Genomic DNA, 26773 nt, shown 5'->3' on the forward strand with positions numbered 1-26773 from the left:
ATGCAAGAGTTTTCAGAGCAACAGTTCATAGTTTTTCTGTTTGGTTTATAGAGATATTGGCTGCTCTTGAGAACACTTGTCTGAGAGGCTTTTTATTACTAGAGACCTGTAAATTATACAAAGATTTTCTTTTTACAGAGGCTGACACTTCTTGCCATTTTCATATCAACTTTTCTCTTTAGTCTAACATGGCAATTTAATCAATTTATGATGCTGATGCAAGCATTAGTGCTGTTCATACTGGACTCCTTGGACATGCTGCCAGCAGTGAAGGTAAGGTTTGCTCTCTTTTCTCAGTTGAGATGGTTGTTGTTTAATGTCTTATATGATAGAATGAGCTCAAAATATGCACATAATATATGCACATAAAATATGCTTAATAATAAAGTTGAAGCTGCTTCTTAGCTATAATGTAAATATGCTGCAGTCAGTTGAAGCTGAGTAATTTATGCAGCCTAGTTTGACCATCTTAATTTTTATTCTGCTTATTTTACATTAAAAGATGGATTTGGGCTTCCCTGGTGGCGCAGTGGTTGAGAGTCCGCCTGCCGATGCAGGGGACACGGGTTTGTGCCCCGGTCCGGGAAGATCCCACGTGCCGCGGAGCGGCTGGGCCCATGAGCCATGGACGCTGAGCCTGCGCGTCCGGAGCCTGTGCTCCGCAATGGGAGAGGCCACAACAGTGAGAGGCCCGCGTACGACAAAAAAAAAAAAAAAAAAAAAAAAAAAGATGGATTTATTTTGGGACTTCCCTGGCAGGCCAGTGGTTAAGGCTCCGCACTTCCACTGCAGGGAGCACAGGTTCGATCCCTGGTCGGGGAACAAAGATCCCACATGTGGTGTGGCCTTAAAAAAAAGATGGGATTTATTGGGAGCACAAATGTCTAAATCAGTTGTCCTTTATAGAGTTGACTTACATTTTAAAATAGCTATCTTATATTTTAAATTTTATTACTGTGTATTGTCCCACCTTTTTTTTCCCCAAGGAAATCAATGGGTGTAAAACAACTTTTCTTTGGTACTTCGTAAAATTTTCATAGTAACATTTACCCATACGGGATGTGAATCCCTGTTGATTGGTTAGAGGTCATATATGAAATAAGGAAATTATAAAGGAAACCATTGTTTGCCTCCCAGTGTGTGCTGCTGTCATTTAACTGCATTGTTTTTGTCATGTGCAGAAATATGTTTTAATGTATTGTTTATGTTTTTAAGTTGCTCATAGTTACTATTCCAAAGTAACAGTAACTTAAATATTTTCCAAGTATAATAAAATATTATCACCAGATCTAAGGCAGCAATATAATCTAATAGAGAAGAGTTGTACTCACATATTCCATGTCAAAAGAGATGCAGCAATCTTTGGAAACTGACTGAATGTGAATTAGGAAACATTAAAGTCAACCAACACATATATATTATCTATCTACTGAGTCATTATAATAGGATAGGCACTACAGAAAATTCCAACCTGTATAAGACATTGTCCCATCCACAGGGAGTTTGCCATCTAGCTTAGGAAATAAATATGTCTGTACAATTAGAGGGATGTCTGTATATCTATAGATGTCAATTTGTAGTAACCGTAAGTGCCAGAAGTCTAGAAGAGGAGACTTCTTTTTCAGCTAGAAAGGTTTCACAGAAATGAACTGCTAGAGGTGGACCAAAAATGAGGAGACTAGAATTTGGATGGAGTGTGAGAGGGGAAGATATGAAGGTAAAATACAGTAAAGAAAGCAGGTGGATAAATGGGAAAAAAATGTGAAAAAGAACAGATACTTCTATGGGTATAACTGAATCACTTTTCTGTATACCTGTAACTAACACATCATTAATCAGCTATACTCCAATATAAAAATTAAAAAATTAAAAATATTTTTAATTAAAAAAAGAAAGCAGGTGGATAAGCCAAAGTTAAAATGTGTATGTATGTGTGTGGGTGTATAATATATGTATGTGTGTGTATATATATATGGTATTAGATAATGATAATAGAGCCCACATGCCTCTAAAAGCTGCATGTACAAATGAAGCTGAGTCTGTTGCTGTCTGTTTACATTTGCTTTCCTGTTTTGTAAACTCTTTATGCTTTGTTCGTGGAGACTTGCAAGCTAAGGGGAAGAGGTGCCTAGATACCTTTGTATTTCTTCTTGTCATACACTCTTAGGCCAGTTAGTCTCTTCATATGTGATATCACTTTTCCCCCCTTTCTAACAAGTATGTTCAAAAGAACATTGTACATTTTAACATAAAAAATAAATTAATAAATGGAAGAAGAAATAAATAAAAATAAATAAATAATATTGAGCCATTATGAAAATATATTTATACAATTTTTTTCCTAGTGTATAATTTTTCTGTAGTGTATTTTCACAGTAGGTATCAAAAGCCTAAGAAAACATGTATGTCTTTTCACCAAATTTTGACCTCTTGAAATTTATCCTAAGGATATAATCAAACATGTTCATTTTAGCTGGACTGTAATAAGAAAAGTCTGGAAATGACCTAAGTCAATAGCAATAGGGTATTGTTAAATAAACACGTCTTAACTATGTAACACAGTGTTAGTTATACATAACCATTAGTTTTCCTTCTCCCTTTTTTAAAAATAAAACATGTATAGAGAGAGGAAAGTTTCCAGAAACATATGCATTAAAGTATTAGCAGTCAGCTATGTGAGTGATGCTCTTATTTTCTTTTTGTTCTTTAGACCTCTTGAATGTTTCTGTAATGAACATCTCTTTCTTTTTCGTTTTTTAAAAATTGGAAAACAATAAAAGGTACTATTTTGGCACACACATAAAACTAAAGAATAATACAGCTAATTTATTTCATATTCAGTTCTAAGCTTCGTTGAATTTTTATATTTGAAACTCTGTTGGCATTAGAAGTAGTTATAACTATCAGAATTAAAGGAGGAACAGTATTATAATGAAAGGATCCTGGGTTATAATACCAAGTTGCTACTATCAACTCTGAAAATAACTAGCTCTTTAAACTTTGTCAAGTGATATAACTTATTGGAGCCTTAGTTTCTTCATAAATTGGAATCACTGATCTCTAATCATATTGAATGGGAAAGAGTCAGAACAATTGCTATAGAAAAAAGTAATACAAATTCAGAGCCTGATGTGGTGACAAGAAGCAGTATCTTTTTCAGTACACGTCATCTTCTTTTCATGGATGATGGAAAATCTCTTACCATCAAAAGATCAAGTTTTCAGTGAGAAATGTGTACAGGGTTTTAAAATATAAGACAGAACAGTAAATGTTATTACTAAGCATATAATTCTGTTCCATTAAAGACTAAGAATGTGGAGACTACGTGTTATGAAAACAAGACACATTAGTGATCAATGCCTAAGAGGCAATTTTAAAGTACTCCGTATGGTTCCAGACAAAATGAAGTAAATGCACTTCTCCTTATTCTTCCTACTAAGTACAATTAAAAGCCCTAGACAATAGGTAAAAAACAAACATAAGGAGATTTTGAGAGGTGGAGAAAAGAAAGTAGACTACACCTAGAGACCTCGAAACCAGAGGAAGAACATGGCAATGAGTTCACTGGGTTTTCTTTTTGCTGCATATATCTCAGACTGGGTACTGGAAAAGTCAGCAATCAGGAGAAACCAATGGACTCAAACCAAAAAAGCCCAAAGAAAAGCCAAAAGGACCAGAAAGGGTGAAGCATGAATGCCATGTGGAGAACCTTCAACTTCAACCTATTGGTAATGAGACAACCCTCCCCATCCCTACCGGGATGGTGTCAGCAGAGAGCCCAAACCTTCATCTTCACCCAGCAGTAATGAGACAGCCCTTTCTCCTGCCCCCCAAAAGTCAGTGGAGGTCAAGTGTCCAGGTCACCCTGGACATCCAAACCCATCTGGAAATAATGAGGCAGTGTCCTTCTTTCCTCAGTGGCATGACGCTGGCATGGTGTCAGAAGAGGTCTGCTGACACAGAAGATTTACATAAGATTCAGAGTTCCATAACATAATACAATACAATTGAAGATCATTTGTTAAACTAAGAACCAGGAAAATCTCTTGAATGAACAGAGACCATCAACAGGTGCCAAAACCAAGGCACACAAAAGTTGAATTACCTGACAAGGAATTTAAAGCAGCTATCATAAAAAAATTCTCATTGAGCAATTACAAACACACTTGAAACAAATGAAAAATAGGAACTCTTAACAAAGATTTAGAAGATAAAAAGAAGAAGCAAATGGAAATTTTAGAACTGAAAAATTCCAATAATGAAAATAAAAACCTCAATAGATGGGCTTCCCTGGTGGCGCACTGGTTAAGAATCCGTCTGCCAATGCAGGGGATGTGGGTTCAATCCCTGGTTCAGGAAGATCCCACGTGCTGCAGAGCAACTAAGCCCATGCGCCACAACTACTGAGCCTGTGCTCTAGAGCCCGCGAGCCACAACTACTGAAGCCCACATGCCTAGAGCCCGTGCTCCACAACAAGAAAAGCCATTGCAGTGAGAAGCCTGCAGGCTGCAGTGAAGAGTAGCCCCCGCTGACCTCGAAAAGCCCGCACACAGCAACAAAGACCCAATGCAGCCAAAAAATAAATTAATTAAAATAAATAAATTTTTAAAAACCCCAAAAACTCAGTAGATGGACTCAACAGTAGACTGGAATGGTCAGAGGAAAGAATCAGTGAACTTGAAGACAGGACAATTTAGAAATGAACTAATTTGAACAAGAAAATAGACTGGAAAAAATGAACAGAGCTTCAGAGACCTATGGGACCATAACGAGAAGTCTAATTCATATAATCAGAACCCCAAAAGGAGAGAAAGAGAGTGAGGCTGGAAAAAGTATTTGAAAAAAATACTTCTGAAGGAATGTCAAAAACTTCCCAAATTTGGCAAAACCTACAGAATCAAGAAGCTGAGCTAATGTCAAATATGGTAAACCCAAATAAAGCAATGCCAAGATACATCATAATCAAACTTCTGGAGAATAAAGATAAAGAAAATATCTTGAAAGCAGTCAGAGAAAAATGATACCTATAGGGGAAAACCAGTTTGAACGACAGTGGGTTTCTCATCAGAAACCATGGTGCTGAAAGAACGGAATGGTCAACCCAGAATTCTATACCCAGCAAAAATATCTTTCAGGAAAGAAAGGGAAAGCAAAACATCCTCAGATGAAGGAAAACTAACAGAATTTGTTACCTATGGACCTACTGTAGAAAAAAAAATGGCTAAATGAAGTTCTTGAAATAGAAGGAAATGATAAAAGAAGAAATGTTGGGACATCAGGAAGAGAGAAAAGGCAATTAAAAGTAAAAATATGAATAAATATAATAAACTTCCTCTCTCATCTTGAGTATTCTAAATTATGTTTGATAGCCGAAGCAAAAATAATAATATGGTCTTATGGTTCTCAATGTATGTAGAGGAAATATTTATGACAACTGTAAATGGGAAAAGTAAAGGGACTTAAATTGAGGTAAAATTTCTACACTTGATTCAAACTGGTAAAATGTCCACACTAGTAGACTGTAATAAGTTATGAATGTATAATGTAATAACCCAGAACAACCACTAAAAATCTGTACACAGAGATGCATTCAAAAATACTATAAATAAGTAAAAATAGAATTCTAAGAATATTCAAGTTACCCACAGGAAGGCAGAAAAGAAAACAGAAATGGAAAAGAGAGTGAACAAACAGCAAATGATAAAATGACAGTTTTAAGACCTATCATATCAATAATAACACATATATACAATAGAATATTACTCAGCCATAAAAAGAAATGAAATTGAGTTATTTGTAATGAGGTAGATGGACCTAAAGTCTGTCATACAGAGTGAAGTAAGTCAGAAAGAGAAAAACAAATACCGTATGCTAACATATATATGGAATCTAAAAAGAAAAAAATGGTTCTCAAGAACCTAGGGGCAGGACAGGAATAAAGACGCAGATGTAGAGAATGGACTTAAGGACACAGGGAGGGGGAAGGGTAAGCTGGGACGAAGTAAGAGAGTAGCATGGACATATATACACTACCAAATGTAAAATAGATAGCTAGTGGGAAGCAGCTTCATGGCACAGGGAGATCAGCTCAGTGCTTTGTGACCACCTAGAGGGGTGGGATGAGGGTGGGAGGAAGATGCAAGAAAGAGGGAGGGGGGATATGTGGATATATGTATGCACATAGCTGATTAACTTTGTTATACAGCAGAAACTAACACAACGCTGTAAAGCAATTATACTCCAATAAAGATGTTTAAAAAATTACATTAAAGGTAAATGATCTAAGTAACAACTATTTAGACAGAGATGGGTTAAAATAGATTTTAAAAGCACAACCCAGTTGTTTTCTACAAGGAACTCACTTCAGACAAACAGTATAGATAGACTGAAAGTAAAAGGGTAGGAAAAGATACACCATGCAAATATTAATCAAAAGAAAGTAGGAGTGGCTATATTAATATCAGGTAATGTAGGCATGAGAGCAAAGAAAATTACCAGAATAGTATATACTAATAAAAGTATTAATCCACCAAGAAGACATAGCAGTCCTAAATGTACATGTACTAACCAACAGTGCCACAGTATATGTGAAGCAAAAACTGACAGAACGAAAAGGAGAAACAGACAAACCCAGAAAGAGTTGAGGACTTCAGCACCCCTCTCTCTCAACAATTGAGAACCAGACAGAAATCGTTAAGGATATAGAACTCAACAACACCATCAACTAACAGGATCTAACCAACATTTATAGAACATTCCACCCAACAACAGCAGAATACCCAATGGATTGAATCAATGGATTCAAACTAGAAATCAACAAAAAGATAAGAAAATTTCCAATATTTGGAAACTAAGCAGCACACTTCTAAATAATCTATGGGTCAAAGAGGAAGCCTTGAGGAAACACTGAACTCAGTGACAACAAAAATGCAACATATCAAACCTTGTGTAGTGCAGCTAAAGCAGCATTAAGAGGGACATGTGTACCACTACACACATTACAAAAGAGGAAAAATCTAAACCATAACCAAGCTCCCGCCTTATGAAACTAGGAAAGGAAAAGCACAATAACCCCAACTGAAGCAGAAGGAAGAAAACAATAAAGAAAAGAACAAAAATCAATGAAATTGAAAACATAAAAACAATAGAGAAAATTAGTGAAATAAAAAGCTAGTTCTTTCAAAAGATAGTAAAACTACAGACTTTCATAATTCCCTTGGAGCATTAAACACTGAATGTTAGCACACTTTGATACCAAAGTTCTGATTCTCTCCATGTTTAATTATGAATGATAATGAAGGGCATGAGCATGCCATTGAAGAAAATTTTGATTATTCTGTATAGGAAGAATGTATTATTGCTGCCTGGTTTCTAAACTCTGAACTAATAGAACCTGAGAAGGAACATCAAAAGTACCACTGATAATCCACAACTTTCTAGTATACAGTACTGCTCAGTATTACATTTCTGGCTGATCACCCGCAGTGTTTCTCTTGAACCTAGGATATCATTACAGTTGACCCTTAAACAACATGAGTATCACTGCGTGGGTCCACTTATATATAGATTTTTTCAATAAATGTATACAGTCCTCTGCAGTTGGTTGAATTCATGGATGCAGAAGGCTGACCATGGGACTTGAACATCCAAGGATTTTGTTAATCCACTGTGGGTCCTGAAACCAGTCCCCCACAGATACCAAAGGATGACTGTACATTTATAAAACTGTGCAATCTTGTAACACAAACTGCTCTTTTTTCTCTAAATATTCCTACTTGGTGTAAAAAAAAGACTGCCAGCATCAAAAAACATCGTAATCCAAATAAAGACAAAAAAGCTTTATTTTAAAAAAATGTATTCCTGAATGAGTCATTATGCTTAAAGAGTTCCTACAGATTTAATGAGGAAAATATTTACACCCCTATGGAAAAGGGAGCAAAAGATACAAATACTTCGTAGAAGGAAAAGAATAAAAAAGAGTAAAATATGTAGGTATAAATTGAACAAAAAAAGTGCAGACTTATACCCGGAAAACTACAGAACATTGTTGAAAGTTTTAAAGACCTGTATAAATTGGAAAGATTTCCCATGTTCATGGATTGGAAGACTTTCTATTGTTAAGATGGCAATACTCCCCAAATGGATCCACAAATTGAATATGGTTCCTCTCAGAATCCCAGTTGCAGAAATCGACAAGCTGATCCTAAAATTCATATGGCAACTCAAGGGACCCAGAATAGCGAAAAAGATCATGAAAAAGAACAAAGTTGGAAGACTCACACTTTTCAATTTCACAACTTAACTTCCAAGCTACAGTAATCAAGACAGTGTGATACAAACAGAAGAATAGACATAAATCAATGGAATAGAATTGAGAGACCAGAAATAAACAGTCAACTGATTTTCAGCAAGGATGCCAGGATAATCTGGAGAAAGAGTAATCTTTTCAATAAATGGTGCTGTGATGGGACTTCCCTGGTGGCACAGTGATTAAGAATCCGCCTGCCAATGCAGGGGACAGGGGTTCAAGCCCTGCTTCAGGAAGATCCCACATACCGTGGAGCAGCTGAGCCTGTGCACCACAACTACTGAGCCTGCTCTCTAGAGCCCACGAGCCACAACTACTGAGCCCACGTGCCACAACTACTGAAGCCTGCACGCCTAGAGCGTGTGCTCTGCAACAAGAGAAGCCACTGCAATGAGAAACCCATGCACCACAACAAAGAGTAGCCCCAGCTCGCCGCAACTAGAGAAAGCCCACGCTCAGCAGCGAGGACCCAATGCAACCAAAAATAAATAAATAAAAATTAAATTAAATTAAAAAGAATTTTTTTAAATTGGAAAACCCCATTTAAAAAAATGGTGCTGTGATAACTGGATATCTGTATGCAAAAGAATGAAGTTGGACCCCTTCTTCTTACCATACACAATAATTAGCTCAAACTAGATGATAGACCTGATTTTAAGAGCTAAAACTATGAAATGTTTAGAGAAAAAGATAGGAATAAATATTTATGACCTTGGAGTAGCCCAAGCCTTCTTTGATATAACACCAAAAGCACAAGTGACTAAAGAAAAAAATAGATGAATTGGACTTCATCAAAATTAAAAACTTTTGTACCTGGAAGGATACCATCAAGAAAGTGAAAAGACAACTCTCAAAATATGAGACAATATTTGCAAATCATATATCTGAATAAGGATTTCCAGAATATATAAAGAATTCTTACAACTCTTTCAACGTTAAAATATGGGCAAGAGATTAGATAGATATTTCTCCAAAGAAGATATATAAATGTTCAATAAGGACCTGAAAAGATGCTCAACATCATTAGTCATTAGGGAAGATTGGGAACTAATGGAGTACGATAAAAATACTGATTGTTGGAATACAATAAAATACCTATAGACCATAACTGTAAAGGAATTTAGAAGAAAATTAAAGACTACAAACAGCATTTGCCTATTTCTAGAATATATTTATACCATTGTTTGCTTCCTCTACTTCATATATCCCTGTTCTTAATGTTATAAAGTTTAAAATGTTCTGTAATTAAAAGGTAAATAAAGAGTTACTATCTTCCTTTCTTAGATTGTATTACTTGAAGCTAGGTGTGTTTTCTGCATTATTTATAACTTGAAATGTATCCAACTAGGGACCAGCCTGTCAGCATGTGGGAGTCTCTTGATAAAATCTGTTTAACCATCTAATCCTTGGTTATTGCAGGTGACATGGCTGTATGGTATACAGCTAACAGGTTTACTCCTTGTCTGCATTCTTCAGTTTTTTAATTCCATGATTCTTGGATCATTGCTTATCAGTTTTAACCTTTCGGTGTTAACTGCAAGAAAACTTCAGGTAGGACTTTTTTTTGTCCTTAATCAAAGTAAACTTTTTTTTTTAATTGTGTGGTTGTTTAGACCTTGTTTTCATATAGTATACAAAGGAAAATTTATGACCAAATTCCCACTAAAAAGCAGTAGGGCTATTATTTGCTTTTTTTGAAGTGCATGGTATAGCATTTGTTTTCAAGCTTTCTGATCTGCCATCCCTTTGTTTTGACATTTATTATTTCTTAGAAAATTGGAATCTTAATTAAATTCAGGATTAGCCAGAGATACTTGTTTGACTGCCATTGGTTTAAAGTTGGAATAAAAGAGGAAAAAATGTTGACTTTTTTCATGTGTGAACTCAAGAGTGAGAAGAACATATTGCTTGTGGAAATGTGTTTGTCACAGTCTTTAAAGTTGGTGGACACCTTGTTGTTATTTGAAGTAGTAACACCACTCTTTCCCCCATCCTTCCATATCATATTATTGATTTTTAAGTGAGTTAAAATTAACTCTGTTTTGAGAATTTTGAGATTCCAAATAAATACCTTTAGAAAAAGGTATTTCCTAGAATAACATGTTTGACATTGGCCTCATCTTTTGACTTTATTATATAATTAAAATCTCTTAAATTTACATAAAGTTTGATAGTTGTTTTTCCTTAATAATGTTGCAAAGCCTGTTTTCTGTCTTACAAGCATATGAGAAACATTTCTCATAAGCACTTTTATTTCAAGAAGCTGTTTTGTTTTCCATTTTGGGAAGAATAAATACGTTTTGTTATTAGTCTTTTGAGTGAGAGCTGCTATGGACAAATCTTCACAAAATTTTAAAAAACAGGCTTTTAGTTGACTATTAAAAACTGTACTTCTCATTTATCCTTTTAACCTTAATTATAAATAAACATCACTCATATTTGAACTGTTTAGATATTATTATATTTGATAATCCATAAAGTTATTTGAGGGTTATAAGAAAACTATTATGTATCAAAGAGCACAATTTACTTTTTTTATATAGGTCTTTTGTTTAATGGGTTATAGTCTGTGATATATGAATCAGTGGATAAAAAGATGAATCAGTGGATCAAGTTCATTCAGTATATGCTGAGTATCTTCTAAGTGGCCAACTCCATACTCTGGTTGAAGAGGTCTTTAAAAAAAAAAAAGGACTAGGACACATTTCCTCATCATATGGAGCTTATTATTAAGTGATTCATTTACTATTAGAAAAAGACAAATTTTAAGACAATGTAACCTCATGAAAATTAGGTTATATTTCCCCTATATGTTGCATGACCCAATGTTTTAAATTCTTAAGTAATCTCATCTTAAATGTTTATGAAGTTATATTAAAATTAAAAAATTGAAACTGAACTCTTTTAATTTCTAGAAAAACCTGAAAACTGGAAGCTTCCTTAATAGGCTTGGGAAACTATTGTTACATTTATTTGTGGTTTTATGTTTGACACTTTTTCTCAACAACATTATTAAGGTAGGTTAATAAAATGACATTTAATTTAGCATTACTAAAGAGTTACCAGTTTTACTTTAAACAGACTCAGTTTTACCTTTGTTTCAGTAACGGGATTATTTTCTTGATTTTAGTCCTTGATTTCTATTTGCTCTTTAACATGTTCTACTTTGAACCCACCTTTTGACTATTTAACTTTTTAAAAACTCAGCTTTAAAAGCATTAAACAAGTATTTCTCTAAACTTAAAACTACTTTTTACAGCGTTTTCTGTACTATGGTACTAAAAAAAAAAAATGACATGATTTTTATTGGGGTAGGTTGATAAATAAACTGGCTTTACTATAGGAACCACATTGATTAATTGAGATGATTTCACCCCTCTGGGAAGGCTGGTCTCAGGACAGAAGACAGCTGCATGTACATGACAGACTTCTCTTCTGTAAGAGAATGGCAGTCTCTCTCCCTGTCTGTTGACTGTCAAAGAAAAAACAGACCCTTCACTCAGTCAGCCACATTAAACACCTCCACTCCAGGTCCTTGTCACTATTTTCTTAAACTCCATAGTGTTCACTACTTATCAAAAACTTATTTGAGGGACTTCCCTGGTGGCTCAGTGGTTAAGAATCCACCTGCCAATGCAGGGGACATGGGTTCGAGCCCTGATCCGGGAAGATCCCACACGCCGCGGAGCAACTAAGCTCGCGTGCCACAACTACTGAGCTTGCGCTCTAGAGCCTACGAGCCACAACTACTGAGCCAGAGAGCCACAACTGCTGAGCCCGCGTGCTGCAACTACTGAAGTCCACATGCTTAGAGCCTGTTCCCCGCAACAAGAGAAGCCACTGCAATGAGAAGCCCACGCACCACAACAAAGAGTAGCCCCCACTCGCTGCAACTAGAGAAAGCCCACGTGCAACAACAAAGACCCAACGCAGCCATAAATAAATAAATAAATAAATAAATTTTATTTTTTTTAAAAAACTTATTTGAGCAGAACAATCAGCATTTCTGAAAGACTGTCTGAAAGATATGCAGTCCGTCCGTTTCACCACTCTACATGTTCAGTTATCTGTGCCTGGATTAAGCCAGGAGAGAGCTACTTGTCTGGACCACTGTTTTTTGACTCCCCAAAGAATAATACCTATTGAATTGCACTTGATGTTCTGCCAGCTACCTACAATTAGAAGAATTTAAAAAAATAGTCTTTGAGACTGTTCGCTGTTTTTACTGTACCCATGGGGAAAATTTCTCTTGAGTCTCAGTTTTAGGATTATAAGGATGTCTCTTGAGCAACTGGTTTGTCTTAATCTTATGACCCTGTGAGTAGCATAAATGCTTTTATTTCCCTCTTTGTATCTGCTACTAGAATGCATGAGCCCAAATTTGTGGCTCATCTCTACTGAATATATTTTGTGTACTAACCTCGGTTCTGGATTAATCTTATTTTCTTTTCTATCTTCATTTTTCTTCTGCTACAATTTCTTCATCCATTTATGTTACATGAATTTTTGTAAGCCATAAATTAAAAATAAAATAATGTGAATTAAAATTATACTCACTAATGATAAACACTGGCATTTGTCTCTTCACCCCTTGAGGGTTATTGCTGTGTCTTGAATTGTCTTTGAAAGAATGAGTCTTATATCAGTTGTATCTGCAGAGAGAAAAACCCAAAGCAAAATAGGCTTTGTGGGCTATGTTCCTATTTGAGGTTTCAGATCATGATATTATCGATTTTCTGATTTAAAAAGTTGTACTCACTGGGCTTCAGCCGTCTCCCTCTCCCTGAAACCAAAGAACTTCGTCTTTTATCTATTTTGCATGTTGAACTTATGCCTAGAGTTTGTTTGCAAAAACGATTCTGCTAAAAAAAGAAAAAAATAGGAATAGAGGGTGTTTGAAAATCCCTGCTTTTGAATGAAATAATGCTATTTGCAGCAACATAGATGGATCTAGAGATTATCATACTAAGTGAAGTAAATCAGAACAAGGAAGACAAACACCATATGATATCACTTATATGTGGAATCTAAAATATAATGCAAATGAACTTATTTACAAAACAGAAACAGACACAGACATAGAAAACAAACTTAGGATTACCAAAGGGGAACGGGGTTGGAGGAGGGATAAACTAGGAGTTTGGGATTAGCAGATACATACTACTATATATAAAATAAACAACAAGGTCCTACTGTAAAGTACAGTGTACTGTATTCAATATAAACCATAATAGAAAAAATATAACTGAATCACTTTACTGTACACCAGAAACTAACACAACATTGTAAATCAACTATACTTAAATAAAAGAATTTTTTTTAATGAAAAAATCCCTGCCTTAGAATTTCTCAGTTCTAAGACCTATTGTAAACATTTACTAATTTTACACATACACACACATACAGTCCTATGAAATGGAGTGCTGAAGATGTGTATTCAATGGGAAATTATCAGAAAACCATGCATAAAGAACTGATAGCAATCTTTATTTTCTCCCTCCCCGATAGAAAATTCTTAACCTCAAGTCAGACGAACACATATTTAAATTTCTGAAGGCAAAATTTGGATTTGGAGCAACAAGGTATGACTGAATTTAAAGTCTGTGTTTGCTTTTTATATTAAATCAACAGGGTCTTTAAAATGTAAGTTATCAGTTCTTAATTTCAGGCTTATTTTGAGGAAAAGTTGGAGGTTTACTTGTACTTGAATTTAATATTTTGCTTTCCCTTTGTTTCCTAGAGATTTTGATGCAAACCTGTATCTGTGTGAAGAAGCATTTGGCCTTCTGCCTTTTAATACATTTGAAAGGCTTTCAGATACTCTGCTTTTTTATGCTTATATATTTGTTCTGTCCATCACAGTGATTGCAGCATTAGCTGTTGCCTTCCGTAATCTCAGGTATGGCATATTTCAGAAATCTAATTCTGTGCTTTAATGAACTTGTTCTGTGTCGCAGAAAAATTGCTAAATTGAAAATCAAAACATCAGATACGGAACAGAGTACAGTCATCTTAAAGGGGGAACGTACCCAAGTTAGCATGGACTGTACTCTCAGTTGGTAAGGGTGGAGTAGTTAAGAGACAGCAAAAAGTAGTAGATGCCATGCACACAGGTCTGGGTTGAAGTCCTGGCTCGCATACTTGGGAACAATGTGATCTTTGAGCCAGTTACATAACCCTTCATTATTCCATTTCCATTTCTGGAGAATGAGAGCACTAAGAGTACTTACTCTACTTTTTTGTGAGAAATAAATAAGTGAAAATTACATAAAGTACTTAAAGCCGTGCCTCATGCGTAGAGTATATTGTGTAGATTTTAGCTATCATTAGCAAGTGTTATTATTATTGACTTGTAGTCTCTCTGTTTTGTTCCCATTATTAATCTCCTGTGTTTTTCTACCTTTCTTTCTCCAGCTGCCTTTTTTATTTTTCATGAACTGTCAAGAGTTAACCATTGTTTATTTGTTTTGTTGCATCTTGTTTAAGGGCTTATAAAGTTGGAATGGACCATAATTATTAGCATCTACTAAAAGTCTTAAGTATTAGTTGACAGTTTTTTAAAACTTAGCATGTCTGCTAATCTACTTAAAAGAGAAAGTCAGGGAGTATGAAGAATACCTACCTATCAAGCTGATGGAGGTCTTTGCATTTACTATCCGTGTTAAATTGAAAGAAGATTAAGTGTAAGAAGTTGAAGCTACTGTCATTTGTGGAAAAGTAATGAAGCCCAGAAGGAAGCCCTTTTCCTGTGTAGTTACCTTGACAATTAAGGTGCTGGTGAGCTGTGATTCGCAGCCACCGGAGAGCTGTGCTGGGAGAAAGTCATTACAGCGAGCCCAGATCAGTTGAGGTGTTTTATGATTATTAAGAATGAAGCAACATTGAACCATGAAGCTATTTCATTGACTATAAACTATTTTAGTATCTTTCAGAAGTGTTCTTTTTATACCGAGTCCAAGATAAAAATTTAGCCCCATGAAAATAGATGGAAATTATTCTAGACAGTGTAACTTAATATTATTCCAGACACACCAGGTGTCGACAGGACTCTAGACAGCATGCAAATCAGGAAGTTCAGTTGGCCTGCAGTGTTGTGTGAAAAGGTCTGCCATGCTCGGCGTGAAGCTATGGGCCGTCCTTGGAAGCTTATTTGGTATATGATTATAGATAAAGGTTTTACCAGGTAGGGATATTAGGACTTTATTAGAGGAAAGCACTACATTAATTAAAGTCATTTAAGAATTATAGTGTCTCAATGTGAATTAACATCTAAGTAATTTGAAGGATATATTATCAATGCCAAGTATTTAAAGTATTTCTGCCTTCTAGTACTAGGAAGGATGGTACGATTACGTTTATGCACCGCATCTACATTAGTGTGCAGTATATAACTGAAAAGCATACCCTGTTCTATACTGATGGGATTAATAGAGCTTTCCAGCTCAGTTGTGGGCACCGGGAGAGGTGTTGCAGAATCCTCCCAGGTATCAAGGCAGGATGAGAGGGTGTGTTCTTGTGTGGAGTCATCTTTTAGTATCAGTGGAAGCCAAGAGTTTGGTTTGTGATATATAATGTTTAAGTAAAGATTATCACCAGTGGTAAAAATTACCATAGAGTATCATTTTATTTTTCTTATGTATCTAGGGTGGTGAAAAAGAGGATTTCCAGGAAATAATAGGTCTGTAGGTACATAGAAGCATTGTACATATCCAAGTCTATTGGGTTTGTGTGAAGGATTAAGTGGGGCCTTTATAGAAGTACTGTTTTTATCCTCAGCTGGCAGCCCTTACTGTTGTTTCCTTCTCCCCTTGACAACAAACTGTGCAAATCTGAACCCACTCATCCATCTCAACATCATTCAAGTGGGGACAACCAGACAGTATGTGCTTCCCAATGTGGTGCAATATGGAATACATCATATCCCCATGAAGTGTACTTGCCAAAATAAATGAACTTGACTCTAATAATTAACCTCTAGATCTAATTACAAGTTTATAAGAAACATGGGAATAGAGAAATATATTAAATGGCACCACAAGGAGACAATCAGCCAAACCCAGAAGGTAGGAACAGTTATAGGACAAATGACGCATTTTCTTCAACGAGTAAAGGCCCTTAAAAGTGGGGAGGGGCGAGTACTTTTATTGATTGAAAGATAATTTAAAGAGACATTGATGAAATGCAGTATGAAAACTTTGGATCCTCATTCAAAGAAACCACCTGAAAAAAGCTATTGCAATAAATAGAAAATAGAACGTGAACTGGTTGTTAGATGATGTTGAAGGATTATTGTTAATTTTACGGGAGCAATCATCTTAATGTAGCCATATTTGATTTTTAAAAATCACGTTAGGATACTTCCCTGGTGATGCAGTGGTTAAGAATCTGCCTGCCGATGCAGGGGACACGGTTCGAGCCCTGGCCTGGGAAGAAACCACATGCCGCGGAGCAACTAAGCCCATGCGCCACAACTACTGTGCCTGCGCTCTAGAGCCCGCAAGCCACAGTTACTGAGCCCGCATGCCACAACTAGTGAAGCCTTTTTGCCTAGAGCCTGTGCTCCGCAACAAGAGAAGCCACCGCAATGAGAAGCCCGCACACCACAACGAAGAGTAGCCCCCGCTCACCGCAACTAGAGAAAGCCCACGCAGCAGCAAAACCCCAACGCAGCCAAAATTAAAGTAATTTTTTAAAATATCATGTTAGTTATATGTAATGAGGTATTGTGGTAGGTTAAAAATGTGATCATTGGTTCGTAAAGGAACTGAATTCCAAGTTTATGGGTACATTTTTACTTATTTGTAAAAACTAGAAAAATATGAGTAACTACTATGATATCTCTAAAGATCTCTTGTAGTTTCAGTGATTCCAAAATAATATTTGTTTGCTATCTCCTATAATTTAAAGGATTGAAGGACTTTAAGGTTTTGCTTAAATTAAAATGAAATTTGTTCAATTTTAATTACTCTAATTATTAATGCATTTATATTATGATACTTTTAACCTCATAAACAAATTCAAAATTGATCAGAGCTGATTCACTTTATCTTAGGGAAATAAAACATTTATAAATATACGAAGGCATAGGTTTCTTGTATCTTCTTTTTTTTTTTTAGTTATTATATATTTGGCTGCGTTGGGTCTTCGTTGCTGTGCGCAGGCTTTCTGTAGCTGTGGCAAGCGGGGGCTACTCTTCGTTGCAGTGTGGGGCTTCTCATTGCTGTGGCTTCTCTGCGGAGAATGGGCTCTAGGCACATGGGCTTCAGTAGTTGCTGCACATGGGCTCAGTAGTTGTAGCATGCGGGCCCTAGAGCGCACAGGTTTCAGTAGTTGCGGGGCATGGGCCCAGTAGCTGTGGCGCGCGGGCTTAGTTGCTCCGCGGCATGTGGGATCTTCCCAGACCAGGGCTGGAACGTGTGTCCCCTGCATTGGCAGGCGGATTCTTAACCACTGCGCCACCAGGGAAGTCCTTCTATCTTTTTCTTTAAGAAAGATTTAACAAAATTAAAATTAGTTACCCAGCTTTAATTTTTGTATATGTACTATTTCATGCAGTGATTCTACAAATCAGCAATCCATGTATAAAATGGGAGAGTACACAGTCGGCCTGAAACCAGAAACTGCCTACAATTTAATACATACAATTCTGTTTGGATTCTTGGCATTGAGTACTATGAGGTATGTTTGTCTTATCTGTTTATTTTTTTATTTGACCACTCTTTACCTGACATAGTTTAGCAATATAATTTGGAAACTGATGATCATCTTCATTAATGATTATGGTTCCCATAAAAATGTCCTTGTTTACTATCTTCTCCCAATATAAAATATTATTTATAACCGTTTTTTTTTTTGTAATTACCAATATTCCTCTATTTTTACTTATTTGATGGTTCTCAAAAGGCAATGGAATTAATAAGTAACCCCTTGGCCATGGTTTCTGCATAGTTTTAGTAAGATTTTACTATCACAAATAATACAGCTGTCTTTACAGCTGTCTCGGACTCCAGGTTTCTACACAGCTAGCACTGTTGACCTTTGCCTGCTTCTCTTCTTACAGAATGAAGTACCTCTGGACATCACATATGTGTGTGTTTGCATCATTTGGCTTATGCAGCCCTGAAATATGGGAGTTACTTCTGAAGTTGATCCATCTTTATAACCCAAAGAGGGTCAGTGCTATCTCTTTTTCCATTTCATTTTTATGACTTCTAGTATTTCTTTCATTATCAATTCTGTTGGGTTTTTTTTTTCAGTTGTCCATACATCAGTTTGATAAAATGGATACTAAAATTTAAAGCTAAAAATAATTGATACATTATGATTTTATAAGGAATTATTTTAAAATAATTTTATGTTCAATTTTAGCTTTATTTTCTAAATCATTTTTTTTCCAGACCATAAGTTACATTTGTTCATTATACAGAATTTGGAAATACTGAAAAGCACAAAAAGGAAAATTAAAAATCACCAATAATCCCATTATCCAGAGTTATCGCTATTATTATTATTGTTAATTATTATAATATAAACATAATTACTACTAAGTGTACAGTAATGATTAATGGCCCATAAGTGCAGTTCTGGGTTGTTCTGCCCTATAAATTCACTAGGTGGCAATATGGTAGGAGCTACAAATAGCTTATGAATGATTGACTCAGTTGTCTTGCATATCGGAGACTCATGCTCTGTTAAATTATATTTTTGTTGTTTAAAAAAAATGTATTTACAAAGCAAAAATGTAAAAGCAAAAATATTCCAAACACTTGTAATCTAAATAATGTCTTTCTCATATAGATATGTATAATGCGATATTCAATACCGATATTAATACTGCTGTATCTGTGCTATAAGGTAAGGTTGATTGTCCTCATTCCTGTCTTTAATCTATTTAGCAGAATAATTGCTTTGACTCAGTGTACTTTGTGTGTCATTGGCAAGTAGAGTGGTTTGCAGAACTTACAGATATCTACTTAGCTTCTTCTTATGGAAGTTGACATTGATAGGAAGAGTGATGTACTTCCCAAAATGGGATTTAACAGGTAAAAACATTATAACAAAAAATACTACAATTTAATTATTCTAATTAATTTTGGTTTTGACTTACTAGTCAGCAGATGCAAATTCTGAAAATAAAGATGTTTTCAGACCTATTTTGAGGTGAATAAAGGAGAAAAATTTTACCTGCTTTTTATAGAGTAAGATCCTAAAATGCATCTTACTTTAACCTACATACTTTAGATGCTTAAAATCATCTTTGTAAGAGGGGCTGGGCACATATAAATACAGTCTAAGTTTAGCCTTGTTATGTCCTTCAGTTTCAGGAGGAAATAAAGAAATTCTTCATATTTTCAGTTGACTAATTTCTCAAACAGCATTAACTGTGTTTCAATTCTGAGACTCCTCCATATGAGACAGTGAGTCTTTCATCCCATCTTTGAGATTTAGAGAGGCTTGAATTGTTACCTGGGCAGGTAGCTTGGATTGTTTTATCCAATTGAGCTCTTATGCTCTCTTTTTTAAAAAAAAATCTTACATATTTTTTAAGTTTAGATTTTTTTCTTCAAACTTTATTTTAAGGTAGAGCAATGGATTTCAAACTCTACTGTGTATAGTTCCTGATTTGGGAGGGCAGCTAAAGGGAGTGGGGAGGTGGGTGGGACTCTCCTACAGAAAGGATCAGCTGTGGCAGCTCAGCTTCTGGGTTTATTTGCTTATATTTTCATGTAAGATTTTATTTGAAGCAAAGGTTTTAGGCTAAAAGAAATGTTTGATAATCACTGTTAGACAATTCTGTTGTAAATATTTCAAAAAATTATGTTCTATCATGTTCCTATCTATCAAAACATTTGCTGTTATGGGTGGACCACTGTGCCAACTCCCAGATACTAGAAAACACAGAAATAGGTCATTTCTGCCACCATGCCTCTGGGAATTTTATTGCTCTACGGTAAATGAATGAAACTTCTTACAAACATCTGGAAAGCAACAGTTAAGGATTAGGCAGAGTATATGTTTAATGATGAATGAGGTAGCTTTATTACACATTGATTCTGAGGGATAAAGCACCCTCCTCACAGAGAAGATGCAGCTCATCATCATTCCTGTCTCACCACTGAAGACATACACACACTGTAACAGTCCTTTCCCACTGTCTCTGGGTGTAGGCTGAGTTCCTTTATGTCTCAAATATTTATTTGAAAATTTGTTGATTTTTTAATAGCTACTTGAGGACTTAAGTCTCTTGTTCTTGATAACATTGAGGAAGGACATTATAGAAGAAATAAGCAAGCAGCAGCAGCATCACCTGGGAACTTGTTAGAAATACAGATGTTTGGGTCCTACTCCAGACCTACTGAATCAGGAGCTCTGGGAGTGGGGTCCAGTGATCAGGCTTTAACCAGCCCTCCAGGTGGTGCTAATGCACCATCAAACTTGAGAACCTCCTGCAGAGAACAGTGATTCTCAGCAGCGGCACTGTTGACATTTTGTCTAGATAATTCTTTGTCTTAGTAGCTGTCCTGTGCATTATAGGACACTTAGCAGCATCCGTACCTTCTACCCACTACATGCCAATAGCACCAACTTCCAACTGTGACGGTCAAAAAGGCTCCTAGACATTGCAAAATGTCCCCTTGCGGGCGTGGCAGAATCCCTCCCCCAACCCCTCTTGAGAACCATTGCTATAGAAGAACCAATGATAGCACTGAAAAGGCCATCACTTCCTCAGGGAATCTTTGTAGATGTTCCCTGAGTAAGAGAGTTAGTAGTAATTCTGAAGAATCCTTCTGATGACAGATGGCCTTGCCCTTCTCAGTATTGGACTTCAGGAGAAATCCTAACGCATCCAGCTTTCACTGTACAAAATAGTTTACGTATTTCAGCTTCTCAAAACTGTATTTGTGCTTTGTAAAATACAAAATCACAAAGAAAATAAAGATCTTATGTATGAAACTGAATATGTTTTCCAACTATTGAACAGATTTATCTGTAAGAAATACGAACTAATATTTCAAAGCCTGATTTAAGTTTTACATAGCACTTACAATGAGGATTTCAAATATTCTTGTTCATAATACTTATTTTGCTATATGTCTGCTTAGGATAATCCTGTTTAAAAGGGAAAAGTATGTGCTAGTCTCCACTCTAAAATCAAGAGTTTAATAAAATTATTGCTCTCATGTTAATTAACTTATTTGGATACCTACAATCTCATATAAACACTGCTGATCATTTAGCAACAGCTTTTAGTTAATTCAACATTTGTTTTCACGTTGTTTAAGAAGTTTATCATAAGACTGTGTTACCAGATATTAACATTTTCAGAATTAAGAGCAACTTTCAAACTAGAAAAATATCTAATAACAATTGAATTCACAGATTTCAAAATATGTTTTATACGAAAATAATTAAAACATCATTTAAAAGTTGGTATTCTATTGTTATCAAAATTAATAGGGATAATGGGTAATTGGAATCTTATAGAGGTATCATTTAATCAGTAATTTTTATTACATCTCTTCTGAAACCTAGGACTAGTAGTGCTGACACCTGATTTTCTGTCACCAGCAATTTTCCTGATTTACCCACCCAGGAGACAAGATATGAATGAGTAGTAAAAATGGCCAAAGATGAGATGACAAGATAAGAAAGTGATGGGGATAAAAAAAACAGCCATAGACCAGTCAGGTGCCACTTTGCTTCCAGTTAGTGGTTGTTAAATAAAAAAGATTATACTTGCAACTTTAATGAAGTGTAGATACATTATCACTGGGCTTCTATTCCAATATAGGAAATGAGTTCTGCAGTTCACCTTAGCATGTATTTAGATGATCAAGTCTTTTTAGCCAACTGCCATTTGATAAAACAGTGAACATTTAATTAATTGTTGACTTAAACAGACAAGTTATATTAGAAAAGCAGTGGATTCAGAGTGTATTTTTACATTATATCTGCATAGCTTAAGTTACTCAAGTTGAGTAGGAGGCACCAGTGGCATAAATATAATACTCAGATGTACCAGATTTTCCTGGACTGTCCTACTTTCAAATATTCTTCTCTTCCTTTGTATCTGTAATTATGTTAATATTCATCAAACCATTTGTCCGGATTTCTAGTTTAGACAACATAGTCACCATATCACACAATGAAAAGTTTCCAGTTGTGACTCTGCCACTCTGATCTGAGCAACTCAGGTTATCTATCTCTCTGAGCCGAGGTCTCCAGACTAGTAAAATGAAAAATAAATAGCCATGGTGATGATGCCTTCTGCGTCATCTTTCTCCCTGAGGAGTTGTGAGGATAAAATGAGATTCTGTATTCCAAAGCATTTTTGCAGCTCTAAAATGGTGCTGTCTTCTACAGGGTACATTCTACATTTAGAGATAAATTACATGAAGTTCGTTAGTCACATTTTTCTCATATCCTGTGAACTTTCTCATGGTTGCTATTCCTGTCATATCCAAATTAATGTTTTACTAGACATTAACACCACATACAATAGCATTTTTATTAGTGTAAAATAAAAGCTCATTTTTTTAAAGTTGGCAACACCTCTACTTCTAATTAGCTCTAGCTCACAATAATTTTGGAAACTTTTCTCAGACTTTATCTCACTTACACTAGAAGGGTTGACTGCAGAAGTGAAGTAGTTCTAATATTCCAGTTACCACGTTTATTTAGTTCACAAGTTATATGCAGTTTCTCCTTTTTCACTTTAATCTTAGTGATAGTTGTGGGTCTGGGGGTGGATTTTGGTTTTGTTTAGTTTTGTTTTTAATTTCAGTTCTGGCCAGGAATGATGGATGAACTCTCCGAGTTGAGAGAATTCTATGATCCAGATACAGTGGAGCTGATGAACTGGATTAAGTAAGAGGATTTTTTTTTTAACTTTTAAATTTAAAGTGCCTTTTAAGAGTCACTGTAGACCTCATTTGGTTTTTGGTTTTTTGGTTTTTTCCTGAATCTAATTATGAAGATCCATTCATTCTCAAGTTTTTCTTTAAAACTCTATATTTGCAAATAATTTCTTTCCATTCAAAAAACATTCTCTCTAACCACAATCCCGTGAAGAAGGGAAAGTACCAATATGGAGAGGGAAACAGAATCAGAAGATGCATTTCAAACCAGTGACAGCAATGGAAATAAAGTTTTATATTCTCTGCCAATTTTATCATTTCTTTCATTTTAATACCATTCAAATTTTCTATTAATACTGACACATAAAATATTCTTTCCTTGTTAATCACTTAAAAATTATACTGTAAACTACAATTAGAGTCATACTAGCTCAGTGCAGATTTCATTTTAACTAATCATATTGCCCAAGATTAGGCCTAGAGAAAATTTAAAATTCAAAAGCTAGAGTTTTTCCTTTCTTGAACATCATAATGCTTTCATGTTATATTGGTTTTTATTTTTGCCTGCACGGTTGCTTTGCCCCAGCATTCAGCATCAGAATGAGGCTTGTGTTTTTCAAAGTTTTGTTAATGAAACCTGCCTCCCACCAGCAAAAATAAACTTTTTTACCCAGAGCAGCATTCCTGTGCCCTGTAATATTGTATTGCTATTTTATAACCAAAAAGCAGCAGTGTAATTATTCACACTTAAACAGGTGTTGCAAATCTTATGTGACATATTCTGAAAGCATCGGCTCTATTGTCTCCATGACCTAGAATTTTAGTAGCCATATTGGCACTTGCTGGTGACTAATGTTTACTAACCAGTACAGTTGAGCACTGCTTGTGTATTAAGAGATGGTAAATGTTTGATAGCTTAGGTCTCTTGAGTACAATACATGGATTTTATAGAGATTTGTATCTAAAATATATATGTGGCTTTGGTCCCAATGTTGGTCTGGGTTGACTAGATGCAATGAGTATAATTTTTCATATATTTTCAGTGCTGAGAGTACGAAGTAGTGCTTTGTCTTTATATATTTATTTAACTTTAAATCATGGCAGACAATTATAGAGTAAGTAATTCCTTCAGTATTCATTGTGTAAGGGAAAAGAGGGTTATTCATATAAAGAAAAGCTAATTACTTTTGCACTAGCTGTAGTCAACTGGAAATTTATGACATGTGCATCTGAAGGTGAGGCTGATATTTTCTGTTTTTCAAATTGTACCATCGATAGGAATGGTGTAGGGTACCCAGCCTGGTACAGTCCTGAAGGTGGCAGATCTTCTGGATCTACTTGGATTGGCACTTTAAAACATCTCACCTTTACTCCCCAGCCTTTTAGGAATTAATTGTAGTGTCATTAAAATCTTATCCTAGCAGAGTTGTCTTTGGCTGTGTCAGACAGGATATACTTTTTGTAACGCCTTTATTTTCATGCTTTTGCTCACAGAAAATTATTTAAAATAATATTTCTGGTTCTGAAAAAGTATGGATGAGAGCTTATTCCATGTGTAAAGAAGATAATCTTTTACTCTGCTTTTGGGGAAGTGGTCTTTGTTCTTACATTCTCCTTTTACTAACAGTTCTTCTCCCTGTATGTAGACTTACTCTTTTCACTTTTTAAAAATTCTCAGCAACTGAAGGATTTGTATTTTTCCAAAAAATTGGTTCTATTGTGATCTAATCTTGCCTCTTTTCCCTTCAAAGTCTTCAAATCTAAATTATTGTTTTTGCAAAATAGCTGCTAGGCATGTTTGTGAAATAAGCTTAAGTGATGATGAATGTATGCCAAAATAGGGTCTGTTTAGACACAAAGTGTATTTGTTTAAATCAACATTTAAATCAGCTCTGGTCTGTAGACTTCAATTCCAAACACAAGTGCATGCATTTATTATTCTTTTAACCTGCGCTGGTTTCTTCTCTTTTTAAAACATAAAATATGACCTTCTACTTTCACTCCACTACCTTGATTAGTCACACAGTGTTTGTGATATTAGTAGGTCTGAGCTGTGCTACAGAAAAGGCTGTGGGCTAAGTATACAGAGTGTATCTGAAAATCTGTTTGAAATTGTCTAAAGGCAGCAGCCAGACCTCTGGTCCCCACCCAGCACTGTTAGTGAGGGACATCTCCTCCCCATCCTGTCTGCTTCTGTTCTCAGATAGCCAAAGTGATACACTCACATCTGTCCTTTGTCAGGGCGGTCGTGACAGCATCTATTGGGGTGGGAGTGCAGCTTCCCTTACGGGATGGCTGCCTGCCCTCCAGGATGAGTGAGAACAAGGAACAGTGACCTGCAGAAACTCGAGGGGACACAAATGACCCTCCACTTTGGCACAGGGCAATTCTTGCGTAAAGTGTTGAGAAGGAGCTACCGCCATCTCCCAGTCTGCCTCGTGTACTTGGTGCTGGGGCTTCATGCTTGATGCTTCGGGATTAAATTCTCTTCAATCAGCAAGGACCTTTTGTTGCAGTCAGGCCCCCAGAGTCTTCCCTATGAGAAGTAGGGCGACATCCGTATGCCTTCCACAACCCCGGCCTGTGTGTTCACCGGGCTGGTTGCCTGCCTTCCACGTTATACTGAGTTGCTCCACGCCCTGTTTTCCAGCAGATTTAAATGCATGTGTTCACGTTAACCCCTTTTTACTCATGATGTTTCCTGAATACGAAGATTAAAAACCTGGTTTTTCGTTTTTGTTTTCTTACTTTCTGGTATCTCTTTCAGCAAAACCCAGGTGGTACTTTTATAGGTTTTATGTGTGATTAGAAAGCACATTTACTTCATCAAGGCCAAGTGTCACAGCAATTGGTAGTTCATGCCTCGTTCCTTAGAGTATTTCATTTTTGGCTCCTGAAACATTTCTTTGACATTGTGCAATTAAGATAGACTGTAGATTTGACTGTTTTGAAGTGTGACATTTTACCTACTTGGCTTTAGGAGATTTTCACTAGAAATAGTTTCTTTCCAGTGATGAAGCCTGCATGTGCAGTATTTTCTCAATGGACCTGAGAAAATGGACCAAACTTCCTTCACATTTAATCAAAGCAGAGGGAATTACTGTATATTTTAAACATGATGTGGGTTAAGTTCAGACCTTAAATGCCTGTAAGCCTCTTTTATACTTAATGAATCATTTTGTGGCATTTGCATAATTCTATAAATTTTTGAAGTGTAGATAAAACAGATGTTCACACATTATATTATAATGCTTAGTTTCCACATTAGTTCAACAGTAATTAACTTGTTGAAGCTTAGAGCTTCAAAAATAAATGAGATTATTTGTTCAAAATGCCATCAGGTCTTCCTGGAATGACATTTAAATTATATAATGTAAATCCATTTGACCTGTGAGTCCTTGTCATTATTTAGTGACATTTCATACAGAATAAATTGTTTGCAGGTTGGGCAGCCTGCTATGGAGCTTGGCAGAGAACTATAAAAACAAATTATTCTTTCATTTTATACATCATTTGTTCAAACATTGGTAAAAATTGCTTTGTTTTTCTATAATAGAGAAGTGTCATTCAGTGGATAAAAGCACATTAGCTATTTTAGACACAGAC

General features: G+C 35.7%; 1 protein-coding gene across 1 annotated transcript in view; it reads left to right on the forward strand.

Moving 5' to 3' along the window:
- The window catches only part of DPY19L3 (dpy-19 like C-mannosyltransferase 3), a gene marked incomplete at both ends in the record, with an annotated part of 71668 nt that overhangs the window by 36858 nt on the left and 8037 nt on the right, over positions 1-26773 (forward strand). Inside the window, 9 exons of the mRNA XM_079723437.1 lie at positions 139-273; positions 9729-9860; positions 11225-11326; positions 13818-13891; positions 14050-14208; positions 17865-17987; positions 18370-18481; positions 19107-19163; positions 23095-23177. Of these exons, the coding sequence (XP_079579563.1) occupies positions 139-273; positions 9729-9860; positions 11225-11326; positions 13818-13891; positions 14050-14208; positions 17865-17987; positions 18370-18481; positions 19107-19163; positions 23095-23177 (977 nt within the window). The remainder of the gene's footprint in view (positions 1-138; positions 274-9728; positions 9861-11224; positions 11327-13817; positions 13892-14049; positions 14209-17864; positions 17988-18369; positions 18482-19106; positions 19164-23094; positions 23178-26773) is intronic.

This window comes from Hyperoodon ampullatus (genome assembly GCF_949752795.1).
Source record: "Hyperoodon ampullatus genome assembly, chromosome: 18".
NCBI lineage: Eukaryota > Metazoa > Chordata > Mammalia > Artiodactyla > Ziphiidae > Hyperoodon > Hyperoodon ampullatus.